At 47.8% G+C, this 27,988-nt stretch overlaps 2 protein-coding genes across 5 annotated transcripts in view; both read right to left on the bottom strand.

Moving 5' to 3' along the window:
* LOC144144462 (monocarboxylate transporter 12-like) overlaps positions 1-27,988 on the bottom strand; it is a 74,971-nt gene that overhangs the window by 19,745 nt on the left and 27,238 nt on the right. The window lies entirely within an intron of this gene.
* Positions 20-27,978, bottom strand: LOC144144460 (monocarboxylate transporter 5-like). 3 transcript variants are annotated; one of them, XM_077675915.1, is made up of 8 exons: positions 27,707-27,973; positions 19,675-19,842; positions 17,597-17,798; positions 16,062-16,205; positions 15,930-15,990; positions 14,985-15,764; positions 4,478-4,719; positions 20-385 (listed from the first exon to the last, which is right to left on the bottom strand). In XM_077675915.1, the coding sequence occupies exons 1-8, from the start codon at positions 27,848-27,850 to the stop codon at positions 252-254; spliced, it is 1,875 nt and encodes a 624-aa protein (XP_077532041.1). In that variant the 5' UTR covers positions 27,851-27,973; the 3' UTR covers positions 20-251. The 3 variants fall into 3 exon arrangements, with proteins under 3 accessions (XP_077532041.1, XP_077532042.1, XP_077532043.1); XM_077675916.1 differs by lacking the exon at positions 19,675-19,842 and having other exon boundaries at positions 27,707-27,972; XM_077675917.1 differs by lacking the exons at positions 15,930-15,990; positions 16,062-16,205 and having other exon boundaries at positions 14,985-15,053; positions 19,671-19,842; positions 27,707-27,978.

Raw genomic sequence — 27,988 nt, 5'->3', positions numbered from 1 at the left:
TAGTAACTGACCACGCCCCTTTTCAGAATGTGTTCCGAGTTTATTGCCATTTTTTCCACCAAGAAACATCCAGATCCATATCAAAACGTTTGTCTAGAACCAGCTGTATTAAGAAATTGTTTGAAAACCATTGCATAGCTGATTTTTAGGCCAAGGCAATCCAAAGACGCTGTGCACGTTTCACATTTATGCTTCGGAGCATAACCAGCTGGTTCTTTTTTCTGTCATCTAGATAATTTGCAACATGCCAGCTATAGCCGACGTCTTTCGGATGCCCGCCTCTGTCGGAAGCACTCCGCAGTCCAAACCAAGCCTGCAGCCAAGCATGTCGCTGCCAGCAGTGCGTAGAGACCGGCGTATGACTCTCTTCTGTCCCGGTAGTATCCTAAGTAAGGGATAGACAAAACAGGCTGTTCATCGCGAGTGTGAGAAATGTATGATTGCTGATCAATCTTCACCGACGTTTAGCACACAGAACTTGTGATCCCGACATGGAATACGCTGTTAACGGAGCCTGTGATCACGTGGATATGCGAACCTGTATACGGTAACGACTCCACGCGAAAATCGGCATATCGCGTCTGTTATTGAATCCGCACACAGAGAAACGAGTAACAAATACAATTAGAGATGGCATTCTTTTGGAGATCAATGAACTTGTTCCTCTCTTAATCTACTGGTGCTGCGACGTATACAGCCTCTACCCTTCGCGCTGACAGACACGGTGTCGCCATTTGCTCCTTTGTCGCAGCGACGTGACAACCATATATTAGATATTATTTGTTGTAGCGCTTTACAAGCGATTGATATAATTTAAAACTGACCCATAGTTTCGCGGAAGTAACTTTTGGCTACTTTAAAAACACGCACAGTTGCGTGCCAGGATCGAATATTTCAATGCCCATGCTATACGTTATGTCACCGCAAAAAGTCTAGTTAGAAATGTGATTTCCATGCATAACAACGCCTCAAAAACACATCGGTCATTTCATAGGCTCCACAAGATTTCTTGGTACCCAGTTTTAACAACAACGCTACAGTGCCATCACTTGAAATAGCAATACCACTTGTACACACTCACACGGTGGCAAAGCATCGATCACATTTATGGGGTGATTATCACTGCCAGGAGTAAATACCGGGTTAAACACGCTGTTAAAAGTTTGTGCAATCGCAGATGGCCTAATGCAAGGGTTTCCGTCTACCTTGATTTCATTAATGTTATGCTTGCAACACGAGAGAGAGGGAGAGAGAAAGAACTTTATTTGAGCTTTGCGAGGTTAGAAGGCTGTTGTGGCTGCCGGTTTATGCCAGGCAGCGACGTCGCCGGCTCTGGTGACTAGGAAAATTTGGATCTCCTGGCCTGAGCTCGCCAGTGCTTCCTCCCACTGCTCGTTTGGAGCAAATGGGGGAGGGGGTCTTCGATGCATCCCCATATGATGTGGGGAAGGGTCACGAGGCCTCCGTATGCTGTGCATGCGGTGAGGGGTGAGGGGTGAAGGGAGAGGTGGATAAGGTCGAGCTTGGCTGGGTTCGAAAAGGTGTTCGTTTGGAGGAGCCTCCCCGTGTGCTCTGTGTGCGGGTGTGAGCGGCACGTTGGCTGAGGGGAGTTTTCTGCGGCAGAGGCGGTAATGCACGGTATTTCTTGATGTGAAACCATTCTGTCTCTGACGGATATAGCACCATGGTAGGGGAAGGTGCTTGCCCAGGCTCGGATAGTAACCCTCGAGGCATTTGCCATACTCTGAGTGGCTTCGTTACCCTCTAGGCCAGGGTACGCCGGAGCCCATGCGACTTCTACTGGGGATTATGGTGGCTGCTGTTGGATTATTTTGGTTGGCTGCCGCGATAAAAGGCCTACGACAAAATTTTGAATGGCCGTCAGAGAATCGGAGATTATGGTTGTATGGGTTGCAAGAGCGCTAGGGCTTTAGCTGCCTCCTCCGAAGTGGCAGGGCTGGAGGTGAGAAGAGTTAGGGAGTTAAGGGGGTGGGAGGGTGGGTTGGGGTCTTTGGTTACTGCTGTTGCGAATGCAGACGATGTCTTTATTCCGTCGCGTCCACATAGATTGTTTCCACTTTGGTGGGAAATCGCTGTTGTAAAGCATTCGCCCTGTGCCCTCTACGTCTGACGTGGTATACAGGATGTATATTTCTGGGGATTTACTTGACAGTCAGCTTTTTGTGAATTTCAGGGGGTAGGGGGAATGTGTCTTCCGTATTATTGGTCTGGTTTATTTTGAATTGTTCGAGTGTGTGGCTTACCGTTGGTGTTTTGGATAAATGAGCTATTTCATTAGATATGTGAGATTCTACGAGCTCTTCAGCAGTGTTGTGTACCCCTAAGCTCTCGAATCTGGCAGTGGAACGGCTTAGAAGGGGCTGAAGCGCCGATTTATATTAAATTTTGCAATTCGGTTTTAGAGGGTTGCAAGTATTGTAGGGAGTTTGTAATTCTGCTAATGACGAATGATTGGATTAGCCGGATTCTTGCGCATTCGTGTAGGCCTTTCCAGCGGTTGGAGATTCTATTGATAAGGCCTATCATTTGGACGATGTGCCGCTCAAGTTTTTTCAGGTGTTCGTTATTTGCGCTGTTGTTTTGGATGAGAATTTCTAGAATTTTGAGCTTGGAGACTTCTGGTATGGGATTATCCCCTATCTTTGATGTTGGGGGATACTTTTCACCGTGTTTTGGTCGTCATTAGAAGCAATTCGGATTTGCTAGGAGAGCATGTTAATCCCGCCTTCTCGGCTTTTACTGCAACCTCTTGTATTCCTTCCTGCAAGGTTTGTTCTATTTGTGCGTTCCTTCCCCGTTTGACCAACAAGATGATGTCATCGGCGTATGAACTGTATCTTAGGTTCGGAATTAGGTCAACTCATTGGGGGATTTCTAGTACGGCCAGATTGAATATCAAGGGCGACAAAACTGCTCCTTGGAGTGTCCCTATAGCATGTAGCTCTAGCGTGTCCGACGTAACTCCTCCAATCTGCAAGATGGCCGTTCTATCGGTTAGGAAGCTTCGTATGTAATTGTATGTGCGCTGCCCCGGGTTTACTGAACCAAGTCCTCGCATAATGACTGAGTGGGATACGTTGTCGAATGCTTTTATTAGATCGGGTGCTAGGATGGCTGCTGTGTCGAGGTTGTTTCTAGAGGTTATGATTTCGTGCGAGATTTGGAGAAGAATGTCCTACGCGGAAAGCCCCGCCCTAAATCCAATCATAGTATGTGGTATAGAGCTCGTCCTTTGTAAATGACTGACTATAGTCTTGCCTGTATCACGTGTTCAAGCAGTTTTCCCACACACAACGTGAGGGATATAGGTCGCAGGTGTTGTGAAGAGAGTGGTTTATTTTGGCGTGTCTCCATGAATGTGGTAGTGAGCCCTGTTTCCAGTAGTAGTTGAAGTAGCTGGTGATCTCGACTATCGAGTTGTCGTCTAAATTTTTTAGCAAAGTTGTTGGGGATTTCATCAGGCCCCGGGGCTGAGCCAAGTTCGAGTATGGCTCCCCTAACCTTTGCTTTGGTGATGTTCATGTCCATGTTCGGGCTATGCGTGCCCGTATATGGGGGGAGGGGTCGTTGGTGGTTTTGGGAAGGTGCGTATCTTTGATGCGATTAATAAGATTAATCTTAAGCGCAGAAAAAAACAGGGGCACAGTAGACGAGGACAAACGCAAGCCCTTCTTCAAGCGATTAATAAGGTCTGTGTCCGAACCGGTGAAGTTTTGTATGATGTGGGTGAGTCGTTGGACCTCGTCGGTTTTCGACTTGCTGGGGTCCAACAGGTGTTTGAGTAGTTGCCAGGTACGTTTCATCCCCAGATTCTCTTGCATTCAGTCGCCAATTTCGTCCAATCGGTTCGCTGAGAGTTGAAGGGTGTGTTTTTAGATGGCGGATTCTAAATTTCTAAATCAGGGAGTTTTCGGCGTAGCTTTCTATTGTGTTTATTTTTCCTCCACCTATTTTTAACGCTTTTGAATGCTTCCCATGGGTGTTGAACGTGCGTGTCCACTGCTGCCGCGGTAAATACGTGCAGAATTTTCGAGGGGCGTTTTGCAGGTAACCCACACAAACTGCCGCTTCTAGCAATCCGGCTTTCATGGCATAACTGAACAGCATTGAATTCTCCCTTCCTTTATCCAATTAGGTTTTGTGGAATGAAGCTACACACAGGTAATAGGTCGCACCATGGTAGAGGGCTACAGTTTAAGTATACCTAACGCGCAATCTTAACGGGAGCTCAAATGTACTGCGCAGTGGTATTATTGTTTTTCCCAGCCTAATGCTATGTTTAAACTACCGACATAACAGTCCTATCGTGCGCTATGGACGTATGAAAACAGCGTTCCACGCAGTTCGGTTGGCTGAGACGAGAAATGACGTCATTATGGAAAGATATTACAACAGTAGCGGCAACATTCTAAACCCGGCCTAAGGGCACCACAAAGACAAGATGTCAGGATCGCACCGATAAGAAGGGGCCGGGGAAAAGCCACCAGTGCGCATGCGAGTGACTGGAAACTCAGGGCGAGCGGCAGGTTCTTCAGCCCCAGGTACTCGACCGCGATGACGGCGAAGAGAATCAGGAGGCTGCCGCCCGCAAGGCCGTACAGCACCGTAGTCAGCACGAGCAGGGCCATGGTGTTCGCGTAGATGAGGCTTATTAGCGACGACGCCATCAGCAGGAAGCCCATCGCCATCACTTGCCGCCTGCGTCGAGGGTCAAGGGCGACCGCGATGAGAACTCAGAGCTGTTAAGGCCGAGAGTAGTCCGTCTGTCGCCCCAAAAAACCCAGAAACCTCAAGGAAAAAAAGTGGTTTGGGAAGTCCCGAGAATCTAAGCCGGGACCTTTACGGCATGAAACCGGCAACCTAACCACTCGGCCGCCCCAAAGGCCCGAAGGGTACGGGTTAGCAGCGGCGGCGAACAAAATCATGCACCCCTCCGTCTAACGACGACGACAGTTAAACGCGAAGCTTTCTCGTGATGGATTCTTTGGTTGGCCAATCCCACACTGCGAGTATGGGCTAATCTGCAGGTGCGTACCAATTTTTTAGAATGCCCACAGCAATTCTCGGGTGAGTACTCCTTAGGACTAACGTTTGGGTTGGGGGTGTGGGGGTACCTGCTCGGTACTGCTGCTGCGCGTGCGCTTCCACCATGTCGAAAAGGAGCGCCGAAATCGGAGGAGGTTGCGAAACTGAGGCAGATCCCTGGGTATCGTCCTATTAGTCTGACAAATGTAGATGATAAGGTTTTAATGAAAATATTGGCTAGCCGCTTACAGAGAGTTATAAAGGACGTGGTAGGGCCGCGTCAAACGTGCAGGATCAAAGGGCGGTCGATAGTTATAAATATTCATACCGCCCGAAGTGTTCTCGAGTGTTGTGACGCCACGCAAGGGACTTTGGCAATGCTCCAATGATCAGGTGTCGCACGAACTTTTGTTAAATATGTTGGAACACGTGAATGTTGGTTCTGTTATTCTTAATGGTGTGCGCATGGCGTACACTGGGTGTTCTACTAGGCTTTTTATTAACAAAACGATCGGCACACCCGTTCCTGTTCAACGTGCCGTTCGTCAGGGTTGCCTCACGATTTCCTCACGATTCCCTTCGGGGAGGTGGGGTGAATTTTTTTGTTTGTACATTGAAGCCTTTTGTTTAAATGTAATCAGGAGCGAAGACGTCAAAGGGTTTAAAGGGGCACTGACACAAAATTTTGAAGGCGAGATAACTTCGGAGATAGATTGGTGGGAACACATATACATCATCTGCAAAATATCAGCGGTGAATACAGCCTAGAACATATTTAAAATCAATTTTGAAGTGTGCGAAACGCAACCGAGCGGCCAGCAGAGGACCACGCGCAAGTGTAAATAAACAACATCCAAACACGTCACGAGTTTGTGTTTGCCGCTTCCGCACTGCCGGCTCGCCGCTCCAATCGGAGGGCCGGAGGGCGGAGCTTCTGCTCTCGAGAACGAACGACCCGATCGTTGGCGGCGGAGGCGCCGTGATTTCGTCAGCTCATCGGGCAGCTGGCCGCGACCAAAGTTCTACAGCGATTCCAGGCACTCTGTTTCTATTACTGTTTATTACCATTGGATGCGGAAACGCGCCGGAGGCACGAAAAGCCCACTGAGCAAGCCGCACGGTCGCTGTGCAGGCGGCGGCCACTGCCGCGAAGTGGCCCACGCCGGCGCAGGTAGCTTGTTACCGCTGCACGAAATTGTCCCCAAGTCCCGACCATGGTGGCTTACATGAGAAAGGAGTTAATGATGCCATGACGGGTTGCATTAAAAATTGTCATCTGCACCGCTTACGAGAGCGGCACTCGAATATCCACCGCAGTGCTAAGCCGAACACATCTGTAGGCGGACCTGTAGGCAGACCGGCCGGCTGCTCCCAGCGCGCGTCTTGCCACCCACCGTCTCGAGCGTCGCGCGTCGTTCGTTAGCCGCGGTAGCATTTGCACTCGCAGCGCCTGCGTCACATCCACGGTCGCTTTTTAATTAGGCGCCTCACGAGATCAGTACGGGGGGGCATTCGCAGAAACTGACGTCGATGCGGATTCGACAGTGCTACGGCGGCTCTGCTCTGTAACTGTGATATCCCTCCGACGGTCACGTGGTCAGCTTTGTTCACACAAAATCCACAAAATCCATCGTTTCGCGGCACTCGCTGAAACCGAAACTGCGACTGGCCGCATTGAAAATGCCTCTAATTAAACAACCGTCGCACGCTGAAGCAAATGAGGTTTCTACAGGTTATAAGTAGGTCACTAGCTATTTATCGCAACAAAAAAAACAAGATGCAAAATTTTTGTGTCAGTGCCCCTTTAAACTTCAGTCGTGTGAAGTGCGGGTGTTAGCCTACGCTGACGACATTGCTCTTTTTTTTGTTTGTTTATAGGAGAAGCATAAGCATTGCTTCTTGATAATTTTTTGTAAGTACAGTGCCAGTGGTGTTAATTGGCATAAATGTCTAGGCTTCTGGCATGGCCACTGGGACAGTACGCCTAGTGTTTTCGAGTGTATCAGCTGGCAGACGACGCCGGTGAATTACTTGGGAGTGCCCCTCGAGAACTATGTAGACAGCGACCCTTATTGGCGCAGTCAAACAGTCGAACTGCGTGAAAAGGCCGAGAAATGGAAGGGTAGCGGACTTTCAATATTTGCGAGGGCCTCACTGTGTAATGTATTTTTAATTAGCAAACTGTGATACGTTCTACAGGTGTTTCATTGTTCGCGGGCACATGTACAGGCCTTGCTCCGAGTTTTTGCTGTGTTGATTTGGGAGTCGTCATGGGAGAGAACCAGCCCCACGAACCTGTTTCGGCGCGTGCGTCTTGGTGGTCTGTCATTATCGTATGTGTTTTTGCGTCAAGTGGTAAATCGTTTTTTTGTTTCTTCGGGATGTGAAGGACCCCTTTTTGCGCACTGTGTGTCAGGTGAAGTTGGCCAGAGCGCTCCTGATTTTGTTGTAACGTCAGCTTCTTTGTCTTTTGGCGCAACGAAAGGCTACTTCCGTTAGGTGGTACAAGCCACCATTTTTTTGCGTGCACGCTTCGCGCTAGAGTACTGATCTAGTGTGACGCGTAAAATATTGTATAATGACCTCGTTGATTCCGTACTTCCTGTTCCTTTGTATAGATCGCTCTACCGTGTAGGGCCAGGACAAAATGTGCTTAAGCGTGGGAAACGTATGGTGATTGGCCCATGGGTTAAGACGTTTTAGATACGACGCATCTCTTGCTCTGAGGCATGTCCCTCCTGCGTCGTTGTCGCGGCGTCCGTCCGCATACCTCCTCCGTTCTTCTCTCCCACAGCTGTGTGCAACACTCTCACTCCGGCTCATTAGCATACCACAGCTGGCGCGCTTGTTTGGGCGCGCTTCGCTGCGTAACGCTGCATTAACAACTGCTCCGGCGCGCGCAAGTGCGCGCATGCGCGACGCACACCACCTGCGCATGTGCAACTCTCCCCCGTTCTTCTCTCCGACAGCTGTGTGCAACACTCTCACTCCGTCGCATTAGCATAACAACAACAGCTGTGCGCGCGCTTCGCTCCGCTCGCGTCTGCTCCGGTGCGCAAGTGCGCGCATGCGCGACTCTCCTCCGCTGTCTCCTCTCCTTCAGGCGCTGTGAATATAAAGCTGGTAGCGCGCTGCGGTGGTTCAGTCAGCGCTCGCTCTCGTTCGACTCCGCGTGACTTTGCTTGACGACTCCGTGCTTGACTTGATTCTTCCGATGAAGACGTGATGGAAGCGATGGTCCCTTCAGCGAGTGGGCTGACACAATCCAATGCCAGCGTCAGCGCAAACGCTCAAGGCAACGTTACGACCAATTGAACCCCCCCGATGCGTCGCATCACATCAGGGATGCGTCGCATCACATTAAGCCCATCTTCCCTCGCGGGAAGATGGGCGTTCACTCGCCTTGTCCCTGCATCCATCCGGCGTTGTTGTCGGCGTTGTCGGTGTCCACCCGTCCCCCATTCTCCTCGCCGCGCCAGCTGCGCTCTCCGCCGCTCACCCCCCTCCTCTCCGATAGCGAACACTCTCTCGCGAGGGGCATTGGATTTAATTCGATTGGCTTGGCTTGGCTTGGCTTGGCTTGGCTTGGCTTGGCTTGGCTTGGCTTGGATTGGATTGGATTGGATTGGATTGGAACTCTGCGATGCTTCGCATCACCTCAGGGTTCCCCTCGGGAAGATGGTGTATTTTATTTCTTTAAACTTCACTCAGGCGTTCTTGATGTGAAAACGTGGCAGAAGGAAAAGGGAATGTTTTTGCCGGGTGGGGTTGACTGCTACCCGTGCAGAAAACCTGAGACTGTAGAACACGTGTTTTTGGACTGCTGGGACGGGGTCTTCTTTTGGGACGTGCTTCAGCGGACCCTCAAAAAAGACTTCCCCCTGGACGCTCACGGCATTAGGTTTTTACCGATTGAGAGTGACGAAGTACCCTACGACCTCGTGATGGTCCTGGCCCTGCATGCAATTTGGAAATCCCGCATAGCCATACGCAATAGGGACGTTGACGCTAAATGATCAAGACAATATTTCGGAGATTCAATGCGTATGATTATTGAAGTGTGGAGGGCTCAGCCTGAGCCTCCAGAGTGGTTACCTGTGATGGAAACACTGACCAAACTCAAACAATTTTAATCGTTTTTCTGCTGGCAAGGTGGTGACTAGCAGTTTTATCGTTGCAGTGTTTTGTTTAATGGTGCTTGTTTTGTACTGAAATATTGCAGTAAAGAAAAAAAAAGAAAGTCGAAATGGAGCAATTGGATAGACGCCTGCTTCTTAACTCGAAGGACTTAGGTTCGACTCTCGCCACGGGAAGCGTTTTTTTTTCTTTCACTTCACCCGCCGGTCGCTAATCATCATAGTCAGAAAACGTTTGAGTTTATTTTGTTGAAATGGTACATAAGTAGGCAAGAAAGTGTTCGGCCAATAGCCGAAGCTAGTGGAGGCCCATATACAAATGCGTCGGCAGCGAAAAACATAAAGACAAGCTTTATGTTAGTAAATTTAGAACCAGTAAATACACGTCAGCATATATGTACAGATACACACACATATATATAGTATATATACAGTGCACTCATCTATTTAATCATATATGCATACATTTACCCATGTACACAGGAAATTTCACATGAATATTCCAGTATCTGTGTACACGCACGCGTTTTCTCTGTATGAGCAGACACATCAAATACTGAATAAATGGTTCCCATGTCCACATGAAATTGCACGTGAATATGCTAATACATTTGTGTACACACAAGCATATACTCTGTATGAGTATACACATCGCACACCGGATTCATATACATAAAAGCACAGCATAAATAGCAAGCCGTACAGTGTAATGATGGGAAATATTTGGCATGATATTTCGCAGATGCACATATAGGGAACGCAATCAGTTTTTAAAGTTTACACAGGAAAAACTCTTTTTACAGTAAACACAAAATTACTAGGTACTTGAATTTCCAGTGGAATCGGGTTCCATATTTTCGCTCCATAGTGTTCAATGAGTCTTTTGCCGTGGTTATTTCTAGTGATTGGTAGGGTAAAGTTCCTATCGTTTGCATGGCGTGTATTTCTGGTGGGAAATGTAAGCAGGTCGACTGGCATTGGGTAATTGTGCATCACCTTATTTATTATCATTGCAACTTCCATTTCAGCTGTGAGCTCCAAGGGAAGAATCTGTAGGTCGCGAAAAAGCGGGGAACTTGGTTCACACCAGGGTAAGAAAGTTATGGTGCGTAAAACCCGCTTCTGCAATCGAACCAGAGGTTCGAGATGTGTACTGAATGTAAATGCCCATGACTCGCAACAGTAAGTGAGGGGACAGTGGAGCAGGGTAAAATAAATTTGTTTTAATATTGGACAGCCAAAATAGGTTCTAATTCTCAGTAGTATGAAGCATATAGTGGCAAGTTACGAACAAACGCTTTCAATGTGGGCTTTCCAATTCCATTGCGAATCCAGTGTGACGCCAAGGTATTTAATGCAGTCTACTTGTTCCAGTTCGCACTTGTCTACGAATATTTTAGGGGATGTATCAATTGTAGACCTCGGCTTCGATTGAAAGACAACGCATATATTTGGTTTTTGTTCCGTTTATTGGTAGTTTATTACCCTTGTACCAATGAGAAATCCGCGTTAATTCTATATTAGCAATAGCTTCCGCCTGAGCTATTGTTTTCGCTGTAAATATTATTGCAGTATCGTCGGCGTAAGATATAGCTTCAGAGCATGTTAGTATGCTGGAAAATCATTTGTGTAAAGAGAAAACAAAATAGGCCCTAGCACTGACCCTTGTGGGATTCCAATATTAACTGCCAAGAGGGAGGACTTGTAGTTGTCAAGGAAACGCATTGCTTACTGCGAGATAAGTAACTCGAAAATCGGTCATACGCGGAATTGCTGAATCCGAACATCCGAAATTTGTCTAATAATATGGCGTTAACCACAGTATCGGATGCCTTCTTTAGATCTAAAAAAAACTACCAAGGCTGTGTATTTTTTGGTGTGTATTTTTTGGGTTAATTCTCTTGCAGCGGTGGACGTCGACCTATTTGCCCTAAAGCCATGCTGGCTGCTCATTATTATATAATTCGGGACTAAATAGTTTTGCAATTGAATTGATATTAGTTTTTCAAGGACAGTGTCTATGACAATGAGCATTGAAATTGAGCGATAACTTCGAGGGTCACTGGCGTCTCCGGATTTAAATACGGGAACAACCTTAGCAAGTTTTAAAATGTTAGGGTAAACACTCATATGCAACGCATGGTCAAAAGTTCTTAGTAGCACTGGAGCAAGGACGTCGATGCTATCTTTCAATGTCCTAACGGTTACCCTGTCTTGTCCAGTAGCATTTTGGTTTACCAAGCTGGTAACTACAGATATCAGTTCGCAATGGGTGATGTCACGCAGCGAAAACGTGTCCTGCAATTCCGTAAATTTATTTTAAATGAAATAGGGGGTATGTCGCGAACTCATTACTGACCAATGTTTACAAAAACCGTGTTACATTTTTGTGCTTTGTCGGAGTTACCTATATCCGGGGTGATGTTTTTGTTCGTGGGGCGTCCTATGGCATTGTTAATTATTTTCCTTGTTTGTTTGGTGTTTCCATTCGCATGTTGCATCAGTGACATATAGAATTACTTTTCGGCTTCCTGATCATGCCAACCACAAGGTTACGGGAAGCACGAAAGCGCTGAAGATAATTGGGGTTATTTTTGTGCTGTTTCCACTTATGGTACCAAGTATCCTATTCATTTCTTTGATTGTCTCAAGTATCAAGTGAGTCATCTAGGGACAGAGCGGTTCAGAGTATTTGTTAGTACCATACGTAGTACTTTCATCTATTGTGCGTTTAGAACCTCCATCAGGTTTGAGTGTGCTTTGTGAACGTCAGAATCAAATATAATGCTGGTGTTTATATCGGCTGTTTTTCTTTGAAGCGTTGTGTAGTTAATTCTTCATTTGCCAGTAGCAGGGTTTGTTAACGGATGACTGTTTTTACACACGAGCGCAAACACTGGTGAGTGGTCAGTAATAAGTACATCGTCAACGGCAATACAAATTTGTTCCTCATTGCTCAGGATATGGTCGATGCACCTGCAGGAAGTGCCACAAGTTGTGGTAGATTCAGAAATCAGGTTTTTGTAATTGTATGACTGTAATAAAAGGAGGTAGTCTATATTCTGGTTATGGGCAGTGTCTAGCTAGATTATAGTCACCGCTGATTATAACAGAGCCTTTATGGCTCTGGCTTATATTGCCTAAAAAAATTTTATTAAATCTAGGAACTGCGCCACTCTAGAATTTGGTGACCTAAACAGCGCGCCAACAACTATGCCATCGCGTAGTCTGATAAAGACGGGTTCCAGTGCTTGATCGTTTATCAGCACGTCATTCAACACATTTACTGCAAGGTTTGACCTAATGTAAAGGGCAACACGCCCTCCTGGTGAGCGGTTGTTTCTGGAACTGCAAACGGCACTGTATCCAGTGACAGGAACATTTTCACCATTTTTAAGCCAGGTTTCTGATAAGGCCATAACATCGAACGTGAAACTGTGCTTCGCTAAAAATGATTGATTGATTGTGGGGTTTAACGCGCCGACGCAACGCAGGCGATGAGGCGCGCCGTAGTGGAGGGCTCCGGATTAATTTTGACCACCTGGGGATCTTTAACGTGCGCCGAAATCTCGTACACACGGGCGTTTTTGCTTTTCGCCTCCATCAGAAAAGCGGCCGCCGCGGCCGGGAAACGAACCCGCGACCTCGTGCTCAGAAGCTCGCTAAAAAGGTCAAAAGCAAGTCTTCATTTTTTCGACCACTACGTATGTTGCAATGGACCACACAAAAATTCGGATTTTTTCGTTGCGTGTCGTTCACTTGAATAATGGAGAACATTATTTTGCAAGATTAGAAAGTGCCGAGCGGGTTTGCGTGACGAGTTTAAACAACCTTTTCAAGATCTTCCTCGGATGTTATACGTAGGACTCAGGAATTTTCTGTTTTCTTTATGAGGATTTTTTCTTCAGTCACCCAAGCAAACCTCCAGAGTTAGTTTTTCCGCAAAGTTGGCTTTTCTGCAGGGCGTACTGACGTACAACGGCATCAGGACACTAAAGTATCGCTTGAATAACATGGCAGCCACTTGGGAAACAAAAATGCTTCCCACGGTCGAACTGGAAACTCAGTCCCTCGTGTTATGAAATCGGCGTCCATCCGATTGAGCCATCATCGCATTTTTTGTTAATTGCCTGGCTTTGACAATGCACAACACATCACAGATCACCAGAGTATATGCTCATACAAAAACGTGGCGAGGCTGCCCAACCGACAGCGAGCGATCTTATTTAAAATTCCTTCAATTTCGTGAGCTGTTTATTTTCCTGTCCGTCACACGGGCACTGCCTCTTGAGAGTCCTTCATCGTGGCGCAACTAATACAGTGTCGGCTCATATACAAATAAGCAATCATCGTTTTCCAGGCGCGCAGCATTTTATTTGGGTTCGTACCGCCCGGGTTGGCTTTGGACTTGGCCGTGTGTGCTTGTGCATCCACTTTGGGAGGAATGTAGCACTGCGGACGAAACGATTCGGGCCCACCAGTCATAGTCTCAGCGGCAACTCCGGAAATAAATGTGAGGTGATCACATATGGAGCGAAAACTAGGCGCCTTACTAAACAACTTGAAAGCAAACTTAGGTCGGCTCAACGGGCCATGGAGCAAATAATGATCGGAGTAACACGTAGAGACAGCAAACGAGCTTCCTGGATCAGAGAACAAACTAGAGTAGAAGATGTCGTAGCTCAAATAAAGAAACGGAAAAAGACCTGAGCTGGCCACGTAATTCCGGGAAATGACAATCGGTGGACTACCGGTCCGGAAAAAAGAGACAGGTCCGAAAAAAGAGGCAGGCCAATCACTCAGTAGACGGACGAAATAAGGAAATGCGGAGGCGAAGAGAAGACTCGATCGGAGCGGGACAGGAGCGGTTAGAGGTTGACGGGAGAGGCTTTCGTCCTGCAGTGGACCTAGAGGGCTGCTGCTGATGATGACGATGCAACGCCGGGTCTCCGATGAAGGGAGAGGGGCCGCTAGCTCTGTTGTTCCTCCGGCCTTGCGCTACTAGTGCAAACTGCCCCAATATTATTCCTAAGCTGGCAGCTACGATGGGAGGCTCTACGTCGTTTTAACCCGGCACATGGACGGAATTTAACCCCGATGAGCTTCCTGTCCTAAGAATTAAAACATTTAAGCTTTTACAATAACCTTAATCCGATTAGAGTTCTACAGTTTGTGTACCAGTTGAAACTTTGCTGAGACCTTGTTAAAACAGAGTTTGTTAGTAAATAAGCAATCAAACCCGCCATTAAACACCGATTTGCACCATCTATGCACGTCACACAAAATGGTGTAATGCTTACTCCTTCTTTCGCCCTTTTCCTTAACGTTATAATATGTAGTCAGTATGGCGGCCGGTTCATTATGGCTTCACTGAAAAGGAAAGAAGGCCCGCCACAAATGTTGTTTTTAATTAATTTATTTTTTTTTTGATTAAATAGAATTGAAAAAACTTTTTCGCCCCTGCGGTAATAACGCCTTTTTGCCCATAGCTTGGGGACTTTCGTGCTTGGTGTACATTAGCAGGAACTTAGGATTGATGATCCAGGCTGTGCTCAAGCACACACTTCCTTCATTGTCCCAAAAGAATGCGACTTGGATGCACAAGGTGATCATCCGTATGTGCGAATGTTTCTTAGCTTTAGAGTAAAGCAAAATCGCTTTTTATTAAAACGTATTTCGTTTAAGCATCAACCGCACAACCCCTAAACAGCAAGAGGCTTGCGGCCCTGAAAGAGTTCAAGCTTACTGCTGAACACGCAAGAGAAGATAATGGACATTGCGAAGAGATAAACTGGTGCTTACTTTTGCAAAAACTTCCTGTCCGATAGCTGGCCAGACACAAGTCGCCCGATGATGTCGCTTGCTCCAGTACTGGAAAGCAGAAAAGCTGCCTGCCACTCTGGAACGCCTTGGCCCATAGCGTAATCCACAAGCGTGACTGCGTAAAGCACTGTTACAGACGCATACACAATACTTGAGAAAGTAATTACATAAGTAATGGGCCTCTTCAGAAATCCCAGTTCGTTACGAAATGCAAACATTGCTTTCCTGATAAGGCCGGTTGTGTTATTGTTTCCTACATCCCCTTCAGCGTCAACAGAGTGTTCTGGCGGCCCCTTTCTGTTGCTTGGAATTCCAGTGTCCCATCTCGCGGCTCCGTAACTGTGCTGCGACGCTCTGGCGGCAGAGTTTCCGTCCTGATATTTGGCTTTTACTTCGGACTTCGTTGACATAAGGGGTGCACTCGCTGCAGTTTCACTGTCGTCAGTCTCCAATTGGTTTTCTTCGCACGCGTTAGGGGCCACTTCGTAGAAACGAACGCCACTAAGCTGCCTGTTTCCAGTTCCAGGCCAGTGGCCATCTGAACGGCGTCGGTAGGCAGTTGACTGGGACTGTCGAGCGAGAGCCTCCGGATTATGTATGAGAAGGGAGCCTGCGGCAGCGTTCAGAGTCAAGCCACCCACGACCACGAAGGTTCCACGCAATCCGTAAACGTCGTTGAGGTATACAACCACAGAAGGGAACACCAAGGCGACCAGGCTACCGCCGGCCCAGCTTATTCCACTTCCAGACGCACGGTACCTGAAAAAAAAAAGCACAGCGATGGAAATAAGTGCCTGCCCTGCCCATAAGCCAGAATTAGTGTTTCTGCCTTTGGAGCGCGAAGAAACTAAGCTGATTTGCTCAGCGTTGTAGAAAGTCTGACTTTCCTTTCACCATGTTAATTATGATTAAGAAAATACTCACTTTATGAAATAGGTGTTGACCGCCAAATCATTGGAAGGAAAGATCAGTCCTTGCCCAAAGCCTGCACAAGAGGACCAGCAGAAATATTGGTTGTTGTGCAAAACATTTACACGCGTGTTTCCACTGCCTTACCACAGAGGACGCCGAAGCAGACGGTTATTCCGGTGACATCGTAGAAGACAGCACACAGAAGCACCCCAAGTGCCGTAAGCAGACTTCCCGCCATGGAGACGGCGCGTAGCGGGAACGTCCGTAGAAGCAGTCCTGCTACGACGCCTGCCCACACGCGGGGAGGCAGTGTGCAAGGGTTTAGAATTCGCTGAACGTGGCTTGTGCATTCACGAGTTCACTGCCCATAATGCAGTCGCATGCGGTCCTGTGTCATATATATACATCGTAAAGTTTACATCAGCCTAGCCCGATACCCGTGTTTTTGGCCTTACAATCCAACTTCATCACCCTCTATGGGGAGCCAAACGCTCCATAGGTACTGCCAAAGGCATACTGCTTCGGTGACATCGCTCGTTGTGCTGCGGACGGGGCTACAAAGACGGAACAAAAAGAAACTCAGCTGACTTGTTAGGGAAGAAGACCTTCAACGATGAAAACGAGATTAGAAACGCATGACTGGGTGAAAGCAATCTAGCAAAAAGAGGAAACAAGAAATCGGTACAGTGGGCTAGTACTCGTAGGCATTTCACCTTGGCACCAAGGAAAAGAGGATAATATTAGACTTTTTCAAGGTTGCGATCATTCGACTCTTGAACCACTCCTGCCCAAATATGAAGCGAAAGTGGAGACTCGCCAGCTTTCTTCGGTGCGCCTCTTCAAATATAACAGCGGAATCTTCGATTCGAAAGCTCAGAAAGATGGTACATGTTCGGGAAAATCTTATGTCCACCTGCTCTAAGACATATGAAAGATCCTCAGCAAAATTATATTCATTTGTTTGACATGCTACATGACAGGCCTGAAAACATTCCTAACAGCAATACTGGGGTACAACAAAATGGGATTGGGATCAATTACCCTCGTTATGACCAAGAATGGGATGTTCTTTTTCCGCATTTCTAGGTGATTCGTTTATGTGAATTACCTGGAACTAAGCGGAGAGCTGGGAGAGTTGGTCACTGGCTAATGAACTCATACTTCTCACGAACTTTAACGCAGGACGAAAAAGAAAAAGTCGAAACACACGCTCGCGGGCTCGCGTGTGTTTCGTCTTTTTCTTCTTTGTCCTGCGTTAAAGTTCGCTAGAAGTATGAGTTCATTAACTACGTAGAAGTTAGCGACAGGCAACTTTGTATCCTGGACGAGGTAATAATAGATTCTAAAGCCGATCCGAATGGCATTATAAACCAGCGTAGCCCCCTGCACCACTGGAACACAAAATGAATGTGTACTTGAAACTTCAATATGACTTTGGAACCTTACTTTATTTATTTAACACTGCTACACAATTCTTGCGGCGCCTAGCGCCTCAAGATGTTGAAAAATGCGGACTAAAGTCAATTGCAATCATCATCATCATCACCAACCTATCTACGCCCACTGCAGGACAAAAGCCTCTCCCATTAATCTCCAATTATCCCGGTCCTGTACTAATTGCGCTTGCAATGCATTAAACTTCATCGAGAGTAACTGTTCGCAATAACATGTAGGCTTACCGGACACGTTGATGACGGCTGCGAGAAGGTTGAATGGCCACGAAGCAGCTTCCCGCGACGCCCCCATCTCGCTTACGATGGTTACGAAAATGATTCCACTGCAGGAGCTCAGTATCATTACCCAAAAAAGGGTCCAGGCGCCGGCCACGGCTACAATCCAGCTTCGAGCCGAATCCTGGTACGGCCGCGGAGGCACGTCCCGCTGTCCAACCGGAGACGCCATGCTCAACAACGGTCCTCCCGCAGGTGTAGGAGGAATGGTAAACGGATGGACAGGAAAGGAGAGACAATGTTATCTACTCTTTGCGCTGATTAACACGACAAGAGATAGAACCGACGCGATTATGAGTAGGTAGACACTATGCACAACATTTTACGATTAGAGTGATTGGAAGAAACAAACACCTAAACAAGGAATACAGAACAAGTCAGTGATTTACGCCGACGATGTTTGCATATGGGCGTCGGGTCGTAATGCTCTCTTCCTCCAATCCATCGGACAAAAAGGTTTAATAGTGTGCAAAACTTTATAAAAGAGTGCAGGATGTCATGTGCGAAAATGACTGCGTTGGGTTTCACGAGAAAGCCTCTAAGAATTTCGCCCTCTTCCTCGCCGGTCAACCAATTAAGACAGCAAAAGTGCATCGATTCCTGGGGTTACCCTACATCGGCAACCTTCGTGCGCTTCACACAACAAGGTGCCTAAGAAAGCGTCAATACAACTATTAATGTTCTTCGTAGGTTTACAGGCACATCGAGGGGCGGATGTGCATCATCCTTATTAAAGGTCAACTCTGCACTAAATAGGCAAATAATTGCTAAATTCAGCACCAATTTTGAATGGGCTCTCAAACACCGCTGTGGGAAGAGTTCCAGGGCTGTTGGCGAGGGGTCTGCGTGTTTGATTAGGTGTTCCTAGAGCATCGTCGAGTTCTCTTGTAATTGCTGAAGCTCGTCAATTTCCTTTTCCAGGGAGGCGAACTGCGGAAACGTGGCGGCACTCATTCGAATATCAGCCCAGCGTGACCGCCATCATCTTAAACAGGATCTACTAGAAAGAAAGGAATGTAGAATGCAGAGGACGCTCGAAGGCAATAGAAGCATTTTGCCTATGTATGAGGTTTGGCCAGGTAACCCTGCCTATCTTCCGTGGCTTCTTTCAAGTCCATTTATCGAGTTGTCTGCGCACTGTCTATTCCGAAAAGGGGATATCCCTGCGGTCGCGACGCAGTAACTGGCTCTTTGTCAAATATGCATACACTTTTACGAACACAAAGTTCGGCTGTCCAGTTATACTTCGTCGACTACGGCAGAACTTTACGCTGTTCTGTTGGCTCGTCGCTTCATCTGCAGCGGGGAAGTCCCTCAAAACTGATTGGTTCTGTCCTACTCCAACGCAGCGCCAGGATCTATAAAGCACACTAGCAGCGCTTCAATGATTTAGTAGTACACAAAACTGTAAAAGTTTTCACTACAGCCCCTTCGGTGCACCATATTGTTTTTCAATTGATTCCTGTCCACTGTAATACTCCGGGCAATGCAGCGAGAGATGCGGCAGCTGGCCTGGCCCATCCATTTGCAATCATAGACAACTCGCCCCTGTACATTTCAGAATTGCGACACCTGCTAACGAGAGCTCCTGATAGCCTTTGCCACGCTACGTGGTTTGCCGGAGAAGCACGAATCACCCTGCTATTTGAAGTTGATCCTTTATTAAAGACGACAGTCTTTCTTGGGCTACCTAAACCCAGAAATTTTGGTCTGTCAGTCTTTTGTCTTTTTTTGATTGCCTTTTTTGACAGGATGACAATCAAAACACATGTAAATGCTGATGTGTACACTCTATACAAACACTGAAACTGCAGCCCTTCTTGGGCCAGCGGGCTGATTTCAATATTCTTTCATTAAAAACAATGCTTCAATTGCCGGTAGCCACTCTGGTTCAGAGGGCTCATGTTTCTGTATCTACACAAAAGAACCTAGTGACTCTTTGAAGCACTGTCGGATGGGTTTGACATCTGGATCGGAGTAGCGTACAGCCATCCTGTTTCCCCAGAGGCTATGTAGGCCATACCAACGTTTTCAGTTCCGTATCTCCCCGCCGCGGCCATGGAGAGAAGGCGGCTGGCCGCGACCCTTGCCACCGCGGCGCTGAGGTGGCGAGTTGCGCTAGGAAAGCGAGTGTCGTCTGCTAGCGGAGAGCGTTCCGCTCGGCATCTCTGGTCCTCACCACTTCTGGCTGCGTACTGAAAAAGAAATAACTGTTAGCGGACGTTTCATCATTTTGTTGTGGCCGTTGCAGTTCGAGATCTATTTGAAACGGACGGTATTAGGCAAGGGATTTGAGCGGTGGCTAAAATATCAAGAACGACAGCGTTTTAAATGAACGTTCGTGTAGCAGTGGCTGTCAAGCGTGCACACAAATTATCTTGCCATGCCAATTGCGCAAATTTATTGCATCACGAATTATATTTCCTCACACGACTGTTGGAGCAGCTTTCCGTTTCGTGGACAACATAGGTGATATCGTCCCTCACAACAACGCTCTTCAGTGTAGGCCCCCGCTTTCATCCTGGCCACGTAAAAAACAATTTGCCGACGCTGCCTCGGTTCTTTTTCGAGTGCTGCCGTTCTCCAGTTGACTAGGAGCCGTATTGCCGCAGTATTCTCGACTATCTGAGCAAAATCGATGCACTGTAGGGTAACAGGCACCTCATGGTTGGACAACTTCTCTTGTTGCTCCATGGGCAAGTGCTCTGCTTTTGTAATCACCTAGCTCGTGCGCAGACGCTGGCTTTCTCTTTTTCGGGGATCGCCGCAGAGTCTGTTTCCTCGACAAGTCGCTGGAAAAGTTGGGAAAGTTAACGGAAACTGCACCGTCCTTCAGTGCCCAGTAAGCCCGGTCGATCTCGACGACCTTACGTTAATGATTACCTATACGTCTTCGCAACGTCCTTTTCAAGAAAATGACGTCCACATACCTTGCGCGTTTTGCTTAGCTCTTTGACCGCGCGGGGAAATATGGATCCGATGGCGGCGCTAAAAAGTGACGCTTCTGGGTGTTGCTTCTGTATCTGCTCGTACAGCCAGGTGCGGAGCACGTTGGCATTTCGGTAAGCAAAGCTCATCAAAGACGTATTGACGGAGTCAACGAAATCCTCGATAGAATCGGCACTGTTCAATAGCGTCACAAACTGAACGCACCTAAAGGGCAAGGTTCGCGCACAGGGGTAAAAAACAAACGCAAACGAAAGGAAGAAACATGTAGAGAAACGCAATTACTCAACCTACTGGAGCACGCGTATATGCTCTTCTGGAGGAATGGACTCAGAAGAACCACTGCAAGGGGCAAAAAAAAAATTTGATTGCCTGCTGTTTATCGTAGCAGTTTGCTTCCAAGAATGTACACAATTAACAGATGTGTGCGCCCACCCACGCTCGGAAGGAAAGCATAACTGAAACCGTATGCCAGCGCCGGGATGCCAGCGCGCAAGAAAAGCTCGGTGCGCTTGAACCTAGAGCAGGCACGGAGAAGAATAATCAGCACCACATGAGAACGTTCACTTGCCGGAGCGCGCGTGCAACGCCGTGCAAACGCAGCGTGAGCGCGCGAGAAAAAAAAAATGGCAGAAAAAATAACAAAACTACGTGGCGTAACACGTTAAGTAAGCTTGGTGGTCACGTGATTTTTTTCGCTGTTGGACTCCTTCGCCCTCATGCAAATGCCGGCCCTCCAGTAGCATTCCGCCCCGGAATCTCGGATAGTGACCAGCTAGCTCTGGCTGCGTACTCGAAAAGAAATAACTGTTCTCGGAAGTTGCTCAACGTTGTTGCCGCGCTATTTCAGTCCGTGATTTATTTGAAACGGGCCTATTATGCAAAGAGATGTACGTACGCCCAGTGATTTTTAGCGGGGGCTAAAATACCAATCAGAACGACAGCATTTTAAATGAATTTTCACGTAGTGGTAGCTGTCAAATCCGTGGGCACACGATTTCACTTGCCATGCCAATCGCGCGAATTCGTTGCAGCACGAATGATATTTTCTGGTAGCCATGCGCAGCAATTGCATGCTTTCTTTATGAAAGACATCCGCGTATCTTTTGTAGTTTCAAAGAAATCACATTGTTCCGCCGGTTAATGCTAACCCGAAATCCTGGGTAAATTAAGAAGTTTTGTATTGAGATTTGAATTGCATCTTTTCTGGTTATATTGTTAGCATTAAGAATTTTTGTTTTGTTCGTTAGTCTGTTTTGTTTTAATAATAGTTCTTTAGCATGAGGAGCTGTGCACATTCCGTCCTCCTCCTCACAGTTGGACACTTTGTAAAGGGCACGTGCGCCATGCACGATGCATGGGCCCAGCCTCCTCACAAGTATCAATGCTAAAGGGGGCTGGAAAATCTCGTACAGCCGACGGCGAATTGAAGCAAGTCGACATTGCACCAAGCACAGCACATGGAAGAAAACACAGCATGTTGACGGAGTCACGAAATGCTTTCACCCGCGGCCGCACGCCCTGTTCAATAGCATCCCGAACCGAATGCACTGAAAAGGCAAATTTCTCCCGCAAAGGTAAAGACAAATGCAAGCGAAAAGAAGAAGCTCGTAGAGCAGACACGCAACTACACCGCGGCCGCAACTTTGAGCCCAGAGGACCGGCCGCGCACGCCGTCAACGCTGCCGCCGGAGCCGCCGCCGCAGCCGCCGACACAGCGCAACTCGCGACCGGAGCGCCCTCTCAGCGCCTAGGGTAAAGTCGCGCCCGCTTCGGAGGGCGCAGTTCCGAAACTGACAAAGTTGGGCCATGCAGTATAATTGTGTCAAACGGCACACCGTCCGCATTTTCAGCATTCAAAAACCTAATACCGTAAGCATCCACAGGCGAATCTTTTTTGAGTGTTCACTGGAGGATGTCCCAAAAAAACACCCCTTCCCAACAGTCCAAGTCCAGCAGTCCACGCTCAATTGTTTTTGGCTTTCGACACAGAAAACAGTGAACACCCCATGGTACAAACCATCCCTTTTCCTCCACCCAGGTCTTTACTACCAATGTTCCAGTATGGAGTTTAAAAAAGATTTCACTCCACCGGAGACCGGCATTCTATTAACTCGCTTAAATACATCTCTCTCAGGCGTTAGATTATACCTGCTGTGGTATATTGGAACTGGCAATACACTCTCGATGATATCTTTGTACAGTTTCTTCCGACTCACCACGTTTCAATAAAAACGCACTAAAAGAAAACGGTATGACCACACCAACTCCTCAAAATGTCCTCGTACAGAGCCTCTCATATACTCAGAGCTCACAACAAATTTAGGCAAAAGTCTCGTTCCCTTCATACACGTCTTTTTTCGCGCTGCTGTCCAAAAAGTCTTCCAAGTCGCAGCTGACAAACCGTCCCAAGAAACGCGTCTTCAACATCACGAAGAAACAGAAATCTACTTGCCTCCAAAGTAAATCCGATAAACCAAGTCCGCCTTCACATACTTTCCGAAAAAGGTTCGTTCTGTTCGTTCTTTCCCATGATGAACTCTAGATAAGCACGGTGAACACACGATGAAATTTCTGAATATTAGCCCTTGAACAATGCAAAACTTGAAATACATACCACAGCTTGCTTATAAAAAACAAATTGCAAACTGTGGCTCTCGCGAACGTTGATAAACCCCACCCTTTCCACTTCTCTATCTTTTCTCGAAGTTCCTTGAGTTGCTTGGCCCAGTAAGGGTGACTGTCTTGATAACTGTCTAATGGCATCGCCAGGTGCTTAACAGGACTCGTGACCCACTGGGTGTTGGCGAAAACGCCTAGCGTGGGCTGCCATTCGCCATGACAAAAGCCAAGTATTTAGGCCAGTTTACTGCGCTACCGCTAACCAAGCAAAAATTTTTCACTGTTCGTACTACCTCGAGAATGCTTTCTTTAGTAGTGAAGAATACTGCAATGTCATCCCCGTATGCTAGTAATCGAACTTCCGCCGTATGCAATCGAAAACCTTGAATGTTACTCCTTCGAATGACACTTAAACAAAAAGTCCCAATATATGCAGAAGAAATATCGAGCATCCTTGCCTCACCGATCGCTGTACCTGAACTCTTTTTCCCACTGCCTTATTAACTATAACACGGGTTGTGCATTGCCGTACGCCAAACACACTTCATTTCAAATAACTTTGCCAACATTATTGTACTCTATAATTTGAAATAAGATATCGTGCCTCACACGATCGAAAGCCTTCTCCAAGTCAATCTGGAGCATTGCAGCCCCAAATCGTGTGGCATCACAACACTGCAGAATACAACGCGCCTTATGTACATTCATGAATATAGACCGCCCTCTGATCCCACACGTCTGGTGTGAACTGACAATATCTTGCATTACTGTTTGGAGCCTACTCGCTAATACTTTCATTAAAATTTTGTAGTCTACATTTGTTAAGCATATAGGCCGGTAAGATTTCACATCTCTGAGTTTGACGGCATCGTCCGTTTTGGGGATAGCACAGTGTGTGACGTAGAGAAGGATGAGGGCAGTACGCCGAGATCGTATGCCTCATTAAATACCATTTGCAGCACCGGCGCAATTTCATACCTACGCTTCTTATAAAAAGCAGCCGTTAAACCTTCCGGTCCAGCGGATTTCCCAGGATTTAGATTCGCTTTAGCTTTCATGACTTCATCAAGACAAATCAAGATTTCCAAGTATTCTTTTGTTTCTTACTATAATCTGGGCATTAACTGAAGAAAATCTCGCTTCAAAAATTCATAATTAACTTCATGTTTTGCGAAGAGCTCACTGTAGTGTTGAAAAAAGACAGTTTATATAATTTTTGTGGCACGGGTAATTGTTCCGTTATTTTCTATTTCGATGATGTCACCCGCCGTGGTAGCTCAGTGGCTATGGCGTTGCTCTCCTCAGCACGAGGCCGCGGGTTTGATTCCCGGTCACGGCGGCCGCTTTTCTGATGAAGGCGAAAAGCAAAAAACGCCCGTGTGTGCGAGATTTAGGCGCACGTTAAAGACCCCAAGGTGGTCAGAATTAATCCGCAGCCCTCCACTACGGCGCGCCTCGTCGCTGCGTTGCGTCGGCGCGTTAAACCACACAAATCAAATAATTAATTTCCACAATGTCATTGCGCCACGCATGCCATTTTTCAAGGCCTAAGGTTCGTTTTTACGGCATTTCACCCGCCGTCATCTTTTTAGCCCTTGCCCCTACAAGCGCGCCACGGTAATGCTCTGTGTCTATCGCTTCAAGTTTTTGCGTTACTGACGAATGTCATTTTTGTACTCGCCAGGTTTGATGCATTCTTCGGCTAACAAGGCTTGTAAGTTTGCCCGCAATAAGGCCTGTAGCGAAAGAAGACCAGCGTCTGGCTTCCGATGTGGTGATCGAGTCGATTAGCCAGGCAGAGCGCACCTCCCATCCTCCTCTTCCTCTTCTCCTACTGTCGCCCCCTGCCTGCGCATCTTTATTTCTTAACATACTCCCGTTCCGTCCACGTCTGATGCTGCTTCCGTGAAGTAATCGGTGTGTTCCAGAAGCACACCCGGTTTGTCTGCGAACCACGGGACTTCGCTCTCTTCGGACCTATAAACATTGTATAAAGGTGCGTCCAGCATCGACTTGTGCTTGCAGAAGAAGGGGTCGTCACCATCGAAGAATTTGTTCTGCTTCGCCACGAGGACGCCTCCCCACGGGACCTGGACGAACGCGGACGAAACTCGCTTCCGGCGTCGAAGCTCGCTCACGGAGCGTCGGAGGAGTAGGCGCTTCGCTATCCCCCGAAGCGAGTCCACCTTCTGCACGAATCGCGTTTTCGTTGCTGGACCCAATGAAAATATCTTCGACTCGAAACCGGGTTGCTGAACTGCTTGCGACAGGAGAGGTGCGTCACCGACGTAAAGGCCGCAACAGGGAAGCTCGGAGGTTTCCAAAACAAGAGTCGCATCATTGACGCTAAGGCCGTGGCAGAACGGGTCAGACGTCTCCGGAGCGGAAGTCAAGTTGTCGAAGCGAGGGTTGCGAAAGGGCTGTAGTGACGTCTCCGAAGTTGGAATCGCGTCTGTGATGCCAGCATCCGTCTGGGGCCACATAGACATCTCCAAAGCAGAAGTCTCGTTGGCTAGGCTAGATTCACGGCAGGACCGCTGGGCTCCCTCAAAAACGATAGCCGCGTCAGCGATTTCGAGGTTCCTGGAGTGTCCTTGAGACTTCTCTGAATGGGCAGTCACGGAAGCAGCAGGACTGCGCAGTTGCTGGAGCCTCCCTCCCTGGCTGAGCACCTCGGTGTCCTGCTTGGCATCCTGAAAGGCCGCAGCGCCTCTGTCCTCGTTGTCCTGTTCTTCTACCCGCGCACCAGTCGTTTCCCGGACGGGCCGCACGTAACACGGAAGCATTGGCCGCCGGGCCTCCTCGGGAAGCGAGAAAATAGTCGAGGTTGCGATGCGGGTAGTAAACAGGGCCGCCTGAGGTTGAGGGACGGGGCTTGCGGAAGAGTCTTGGCTCGCGGAGAAGCGCACGCGCGTTCGCAGGGCGCAGATACGCTCGTCGTAATCGATCGCTTCCAACACGTCAGCATCAAATTCTTCATCCTTCAGGTTCTCCTGAACTTGAGCGTCGAGTTTGTGAAGGCTCACCTGGTCGTGCAAGATGAGGTCGAGGACATTTTGTCTGTCAAGGGCCGTTGCTGCCTCGCTCCGCAGCAAGGCGTCGAGGACTGTCATGGTCCCGGAGATGGTCGCTCGCAGGACATCTCGGCGAATACGAAGAGCGTCCATGGCACCAGTCGATGAAGCAAGACGCTGGGGTTGCGAATACCAAAGGGACAAGGGCGGGCTTGGGCACGAGCCGAAAGGGGCGGCGGCCGAGGGCAAGGCTTCCAGGATAAAGCAGTACGAAGGTATCCAAGCCTCGCGTAGCTCGGAGCCGCTGCGCCGTCGAACGTGGGTCCGCTGGTGCCTCGTTTCCCGGGTTTCACGGCACCAGAAAATGTGTAACGAAAGAGGACCAGCGTCTGGCTTCCGATGTGGTGATCGAGTCGATTAGACAGGCAGAGCGCACCTCCCATCCTCGTCTTCCTCTCCTACCGTCGCCCCCTGCCTGCGCTTCTTTATTTCTCAACAAGGCCTCTTGCTTTGTCGCCTCATGTTTTAATAGGCTCGACCTTTCAATTGCTTTGATTTTGACACTAAGTTTGAAGAGTTCCCATCCTTCACCATAGCAGCTGCCCTCATTTTTCACACTTTCTAGCAACGTCAGCGTATTAGCTACAAACACATATCTTCTAAAAGCTTCCAGTTTAGTTTCCACCCTTCCCAACTAAAAGCATTTTTTTTTCTTCCCAATGCAAAACGAGTCCAAACGGGGATCATCTGAAAGTCACCGCACATACTTCGTATTCTCAACAACCTGTAATCCATTCTAAGGACAGATACGCCCTGTCCAGTCTAGCGTGGCTAGTATCTTGGAAGTGTGTAACGAATACGGGCTCATTGTTAAAAGTCGCTCCTACATCTTGTAGACCCCGTTCATTACTACATCACTCAAAACAACTGTACTTTCAACCCGAAACGGCGTTGCACTCGTTTTATCGCGCGAAGAACAAACACAGTTGAAGTCTCCCAATAACACTAAGAAACGATCCGATTTGCGATAGTTCCCCACAGACTGAAAATCTTCCTTTCGCGCTTAAACTTTAGTTGACGCATATAAACATATAACTCTCGATTGCTGATTTGACAGTGTAAAGTCACACACAATAAATCTCCCATTCACACAGGCAGTAACACTTTCTATCACAGCGCCAATACTCTTTCGAATAAAAAGAAGACACCCTGCCTAATTTCCAACAGCGTGACTTACACAGACGTTATACTGATTTTCCAACCATTGCGCAATGCTCTGTGTCTGATCTTCGTGGTCAATTTTAGTCTCTTGAATAGCAAAGACATCGATGTCCTTTTCCGTGGCTATTCGATATAACTGGGTTTTCCTCATTTTCGTCGCCGGCCCTCTCACATTAAGGGTAGCTAATCGCAACGGCTTTTCTACTTCTACTGGCATAGTTTATAAGGGAAACCAGGAAAAGAGCACTGCGCTTACCATTATGGCATGTGAGCAATGACACTGAACCAGTTCACTTTTCGTCGCGTGAAAGTGACGACGACCGTTGTTCACATTTCTCCTCTTCCAGACGACGACTTTCCAGTCCTGCTCTAGGTGTCGCAGCCGCTGCTCATCCGTCATTCCGTAGTTTGCTCCCTTCGTCACTTTGACGAGCCTTCTTGGTGTTCCATATTTTCTGCGTTGCTTTCTTGGGTGGCGTTCGCCGCTAGTTCTTGCTGCGGCTGCACGCGTTATCACTTGTGGACGTCGCGTCCGCCG

This window comes from Haemaphysalis longicornis, unplaced genomic scaffold (assembly GCF_048455015.1).
Source record: "Haemaphysalis longicornis isolate Haplotype H1 unplaced genomic scaffold, Haemaphysalis longicornis Haplotype H1 scaffold_7, whole genome shotgun sequence".
In the NCBI taxonomy this organism is placed as follows: Eukaryota; Metazoa; Arthropoda; class Arachnida; order Ixodida; family Ixodidae; genus Haemaphysalis; species Haemaphysalis longicornis.
Note: the sequence above shows the minus strand (reverse complement) of the source record. Positions and strands in the feature narration are given on the sequence as shown.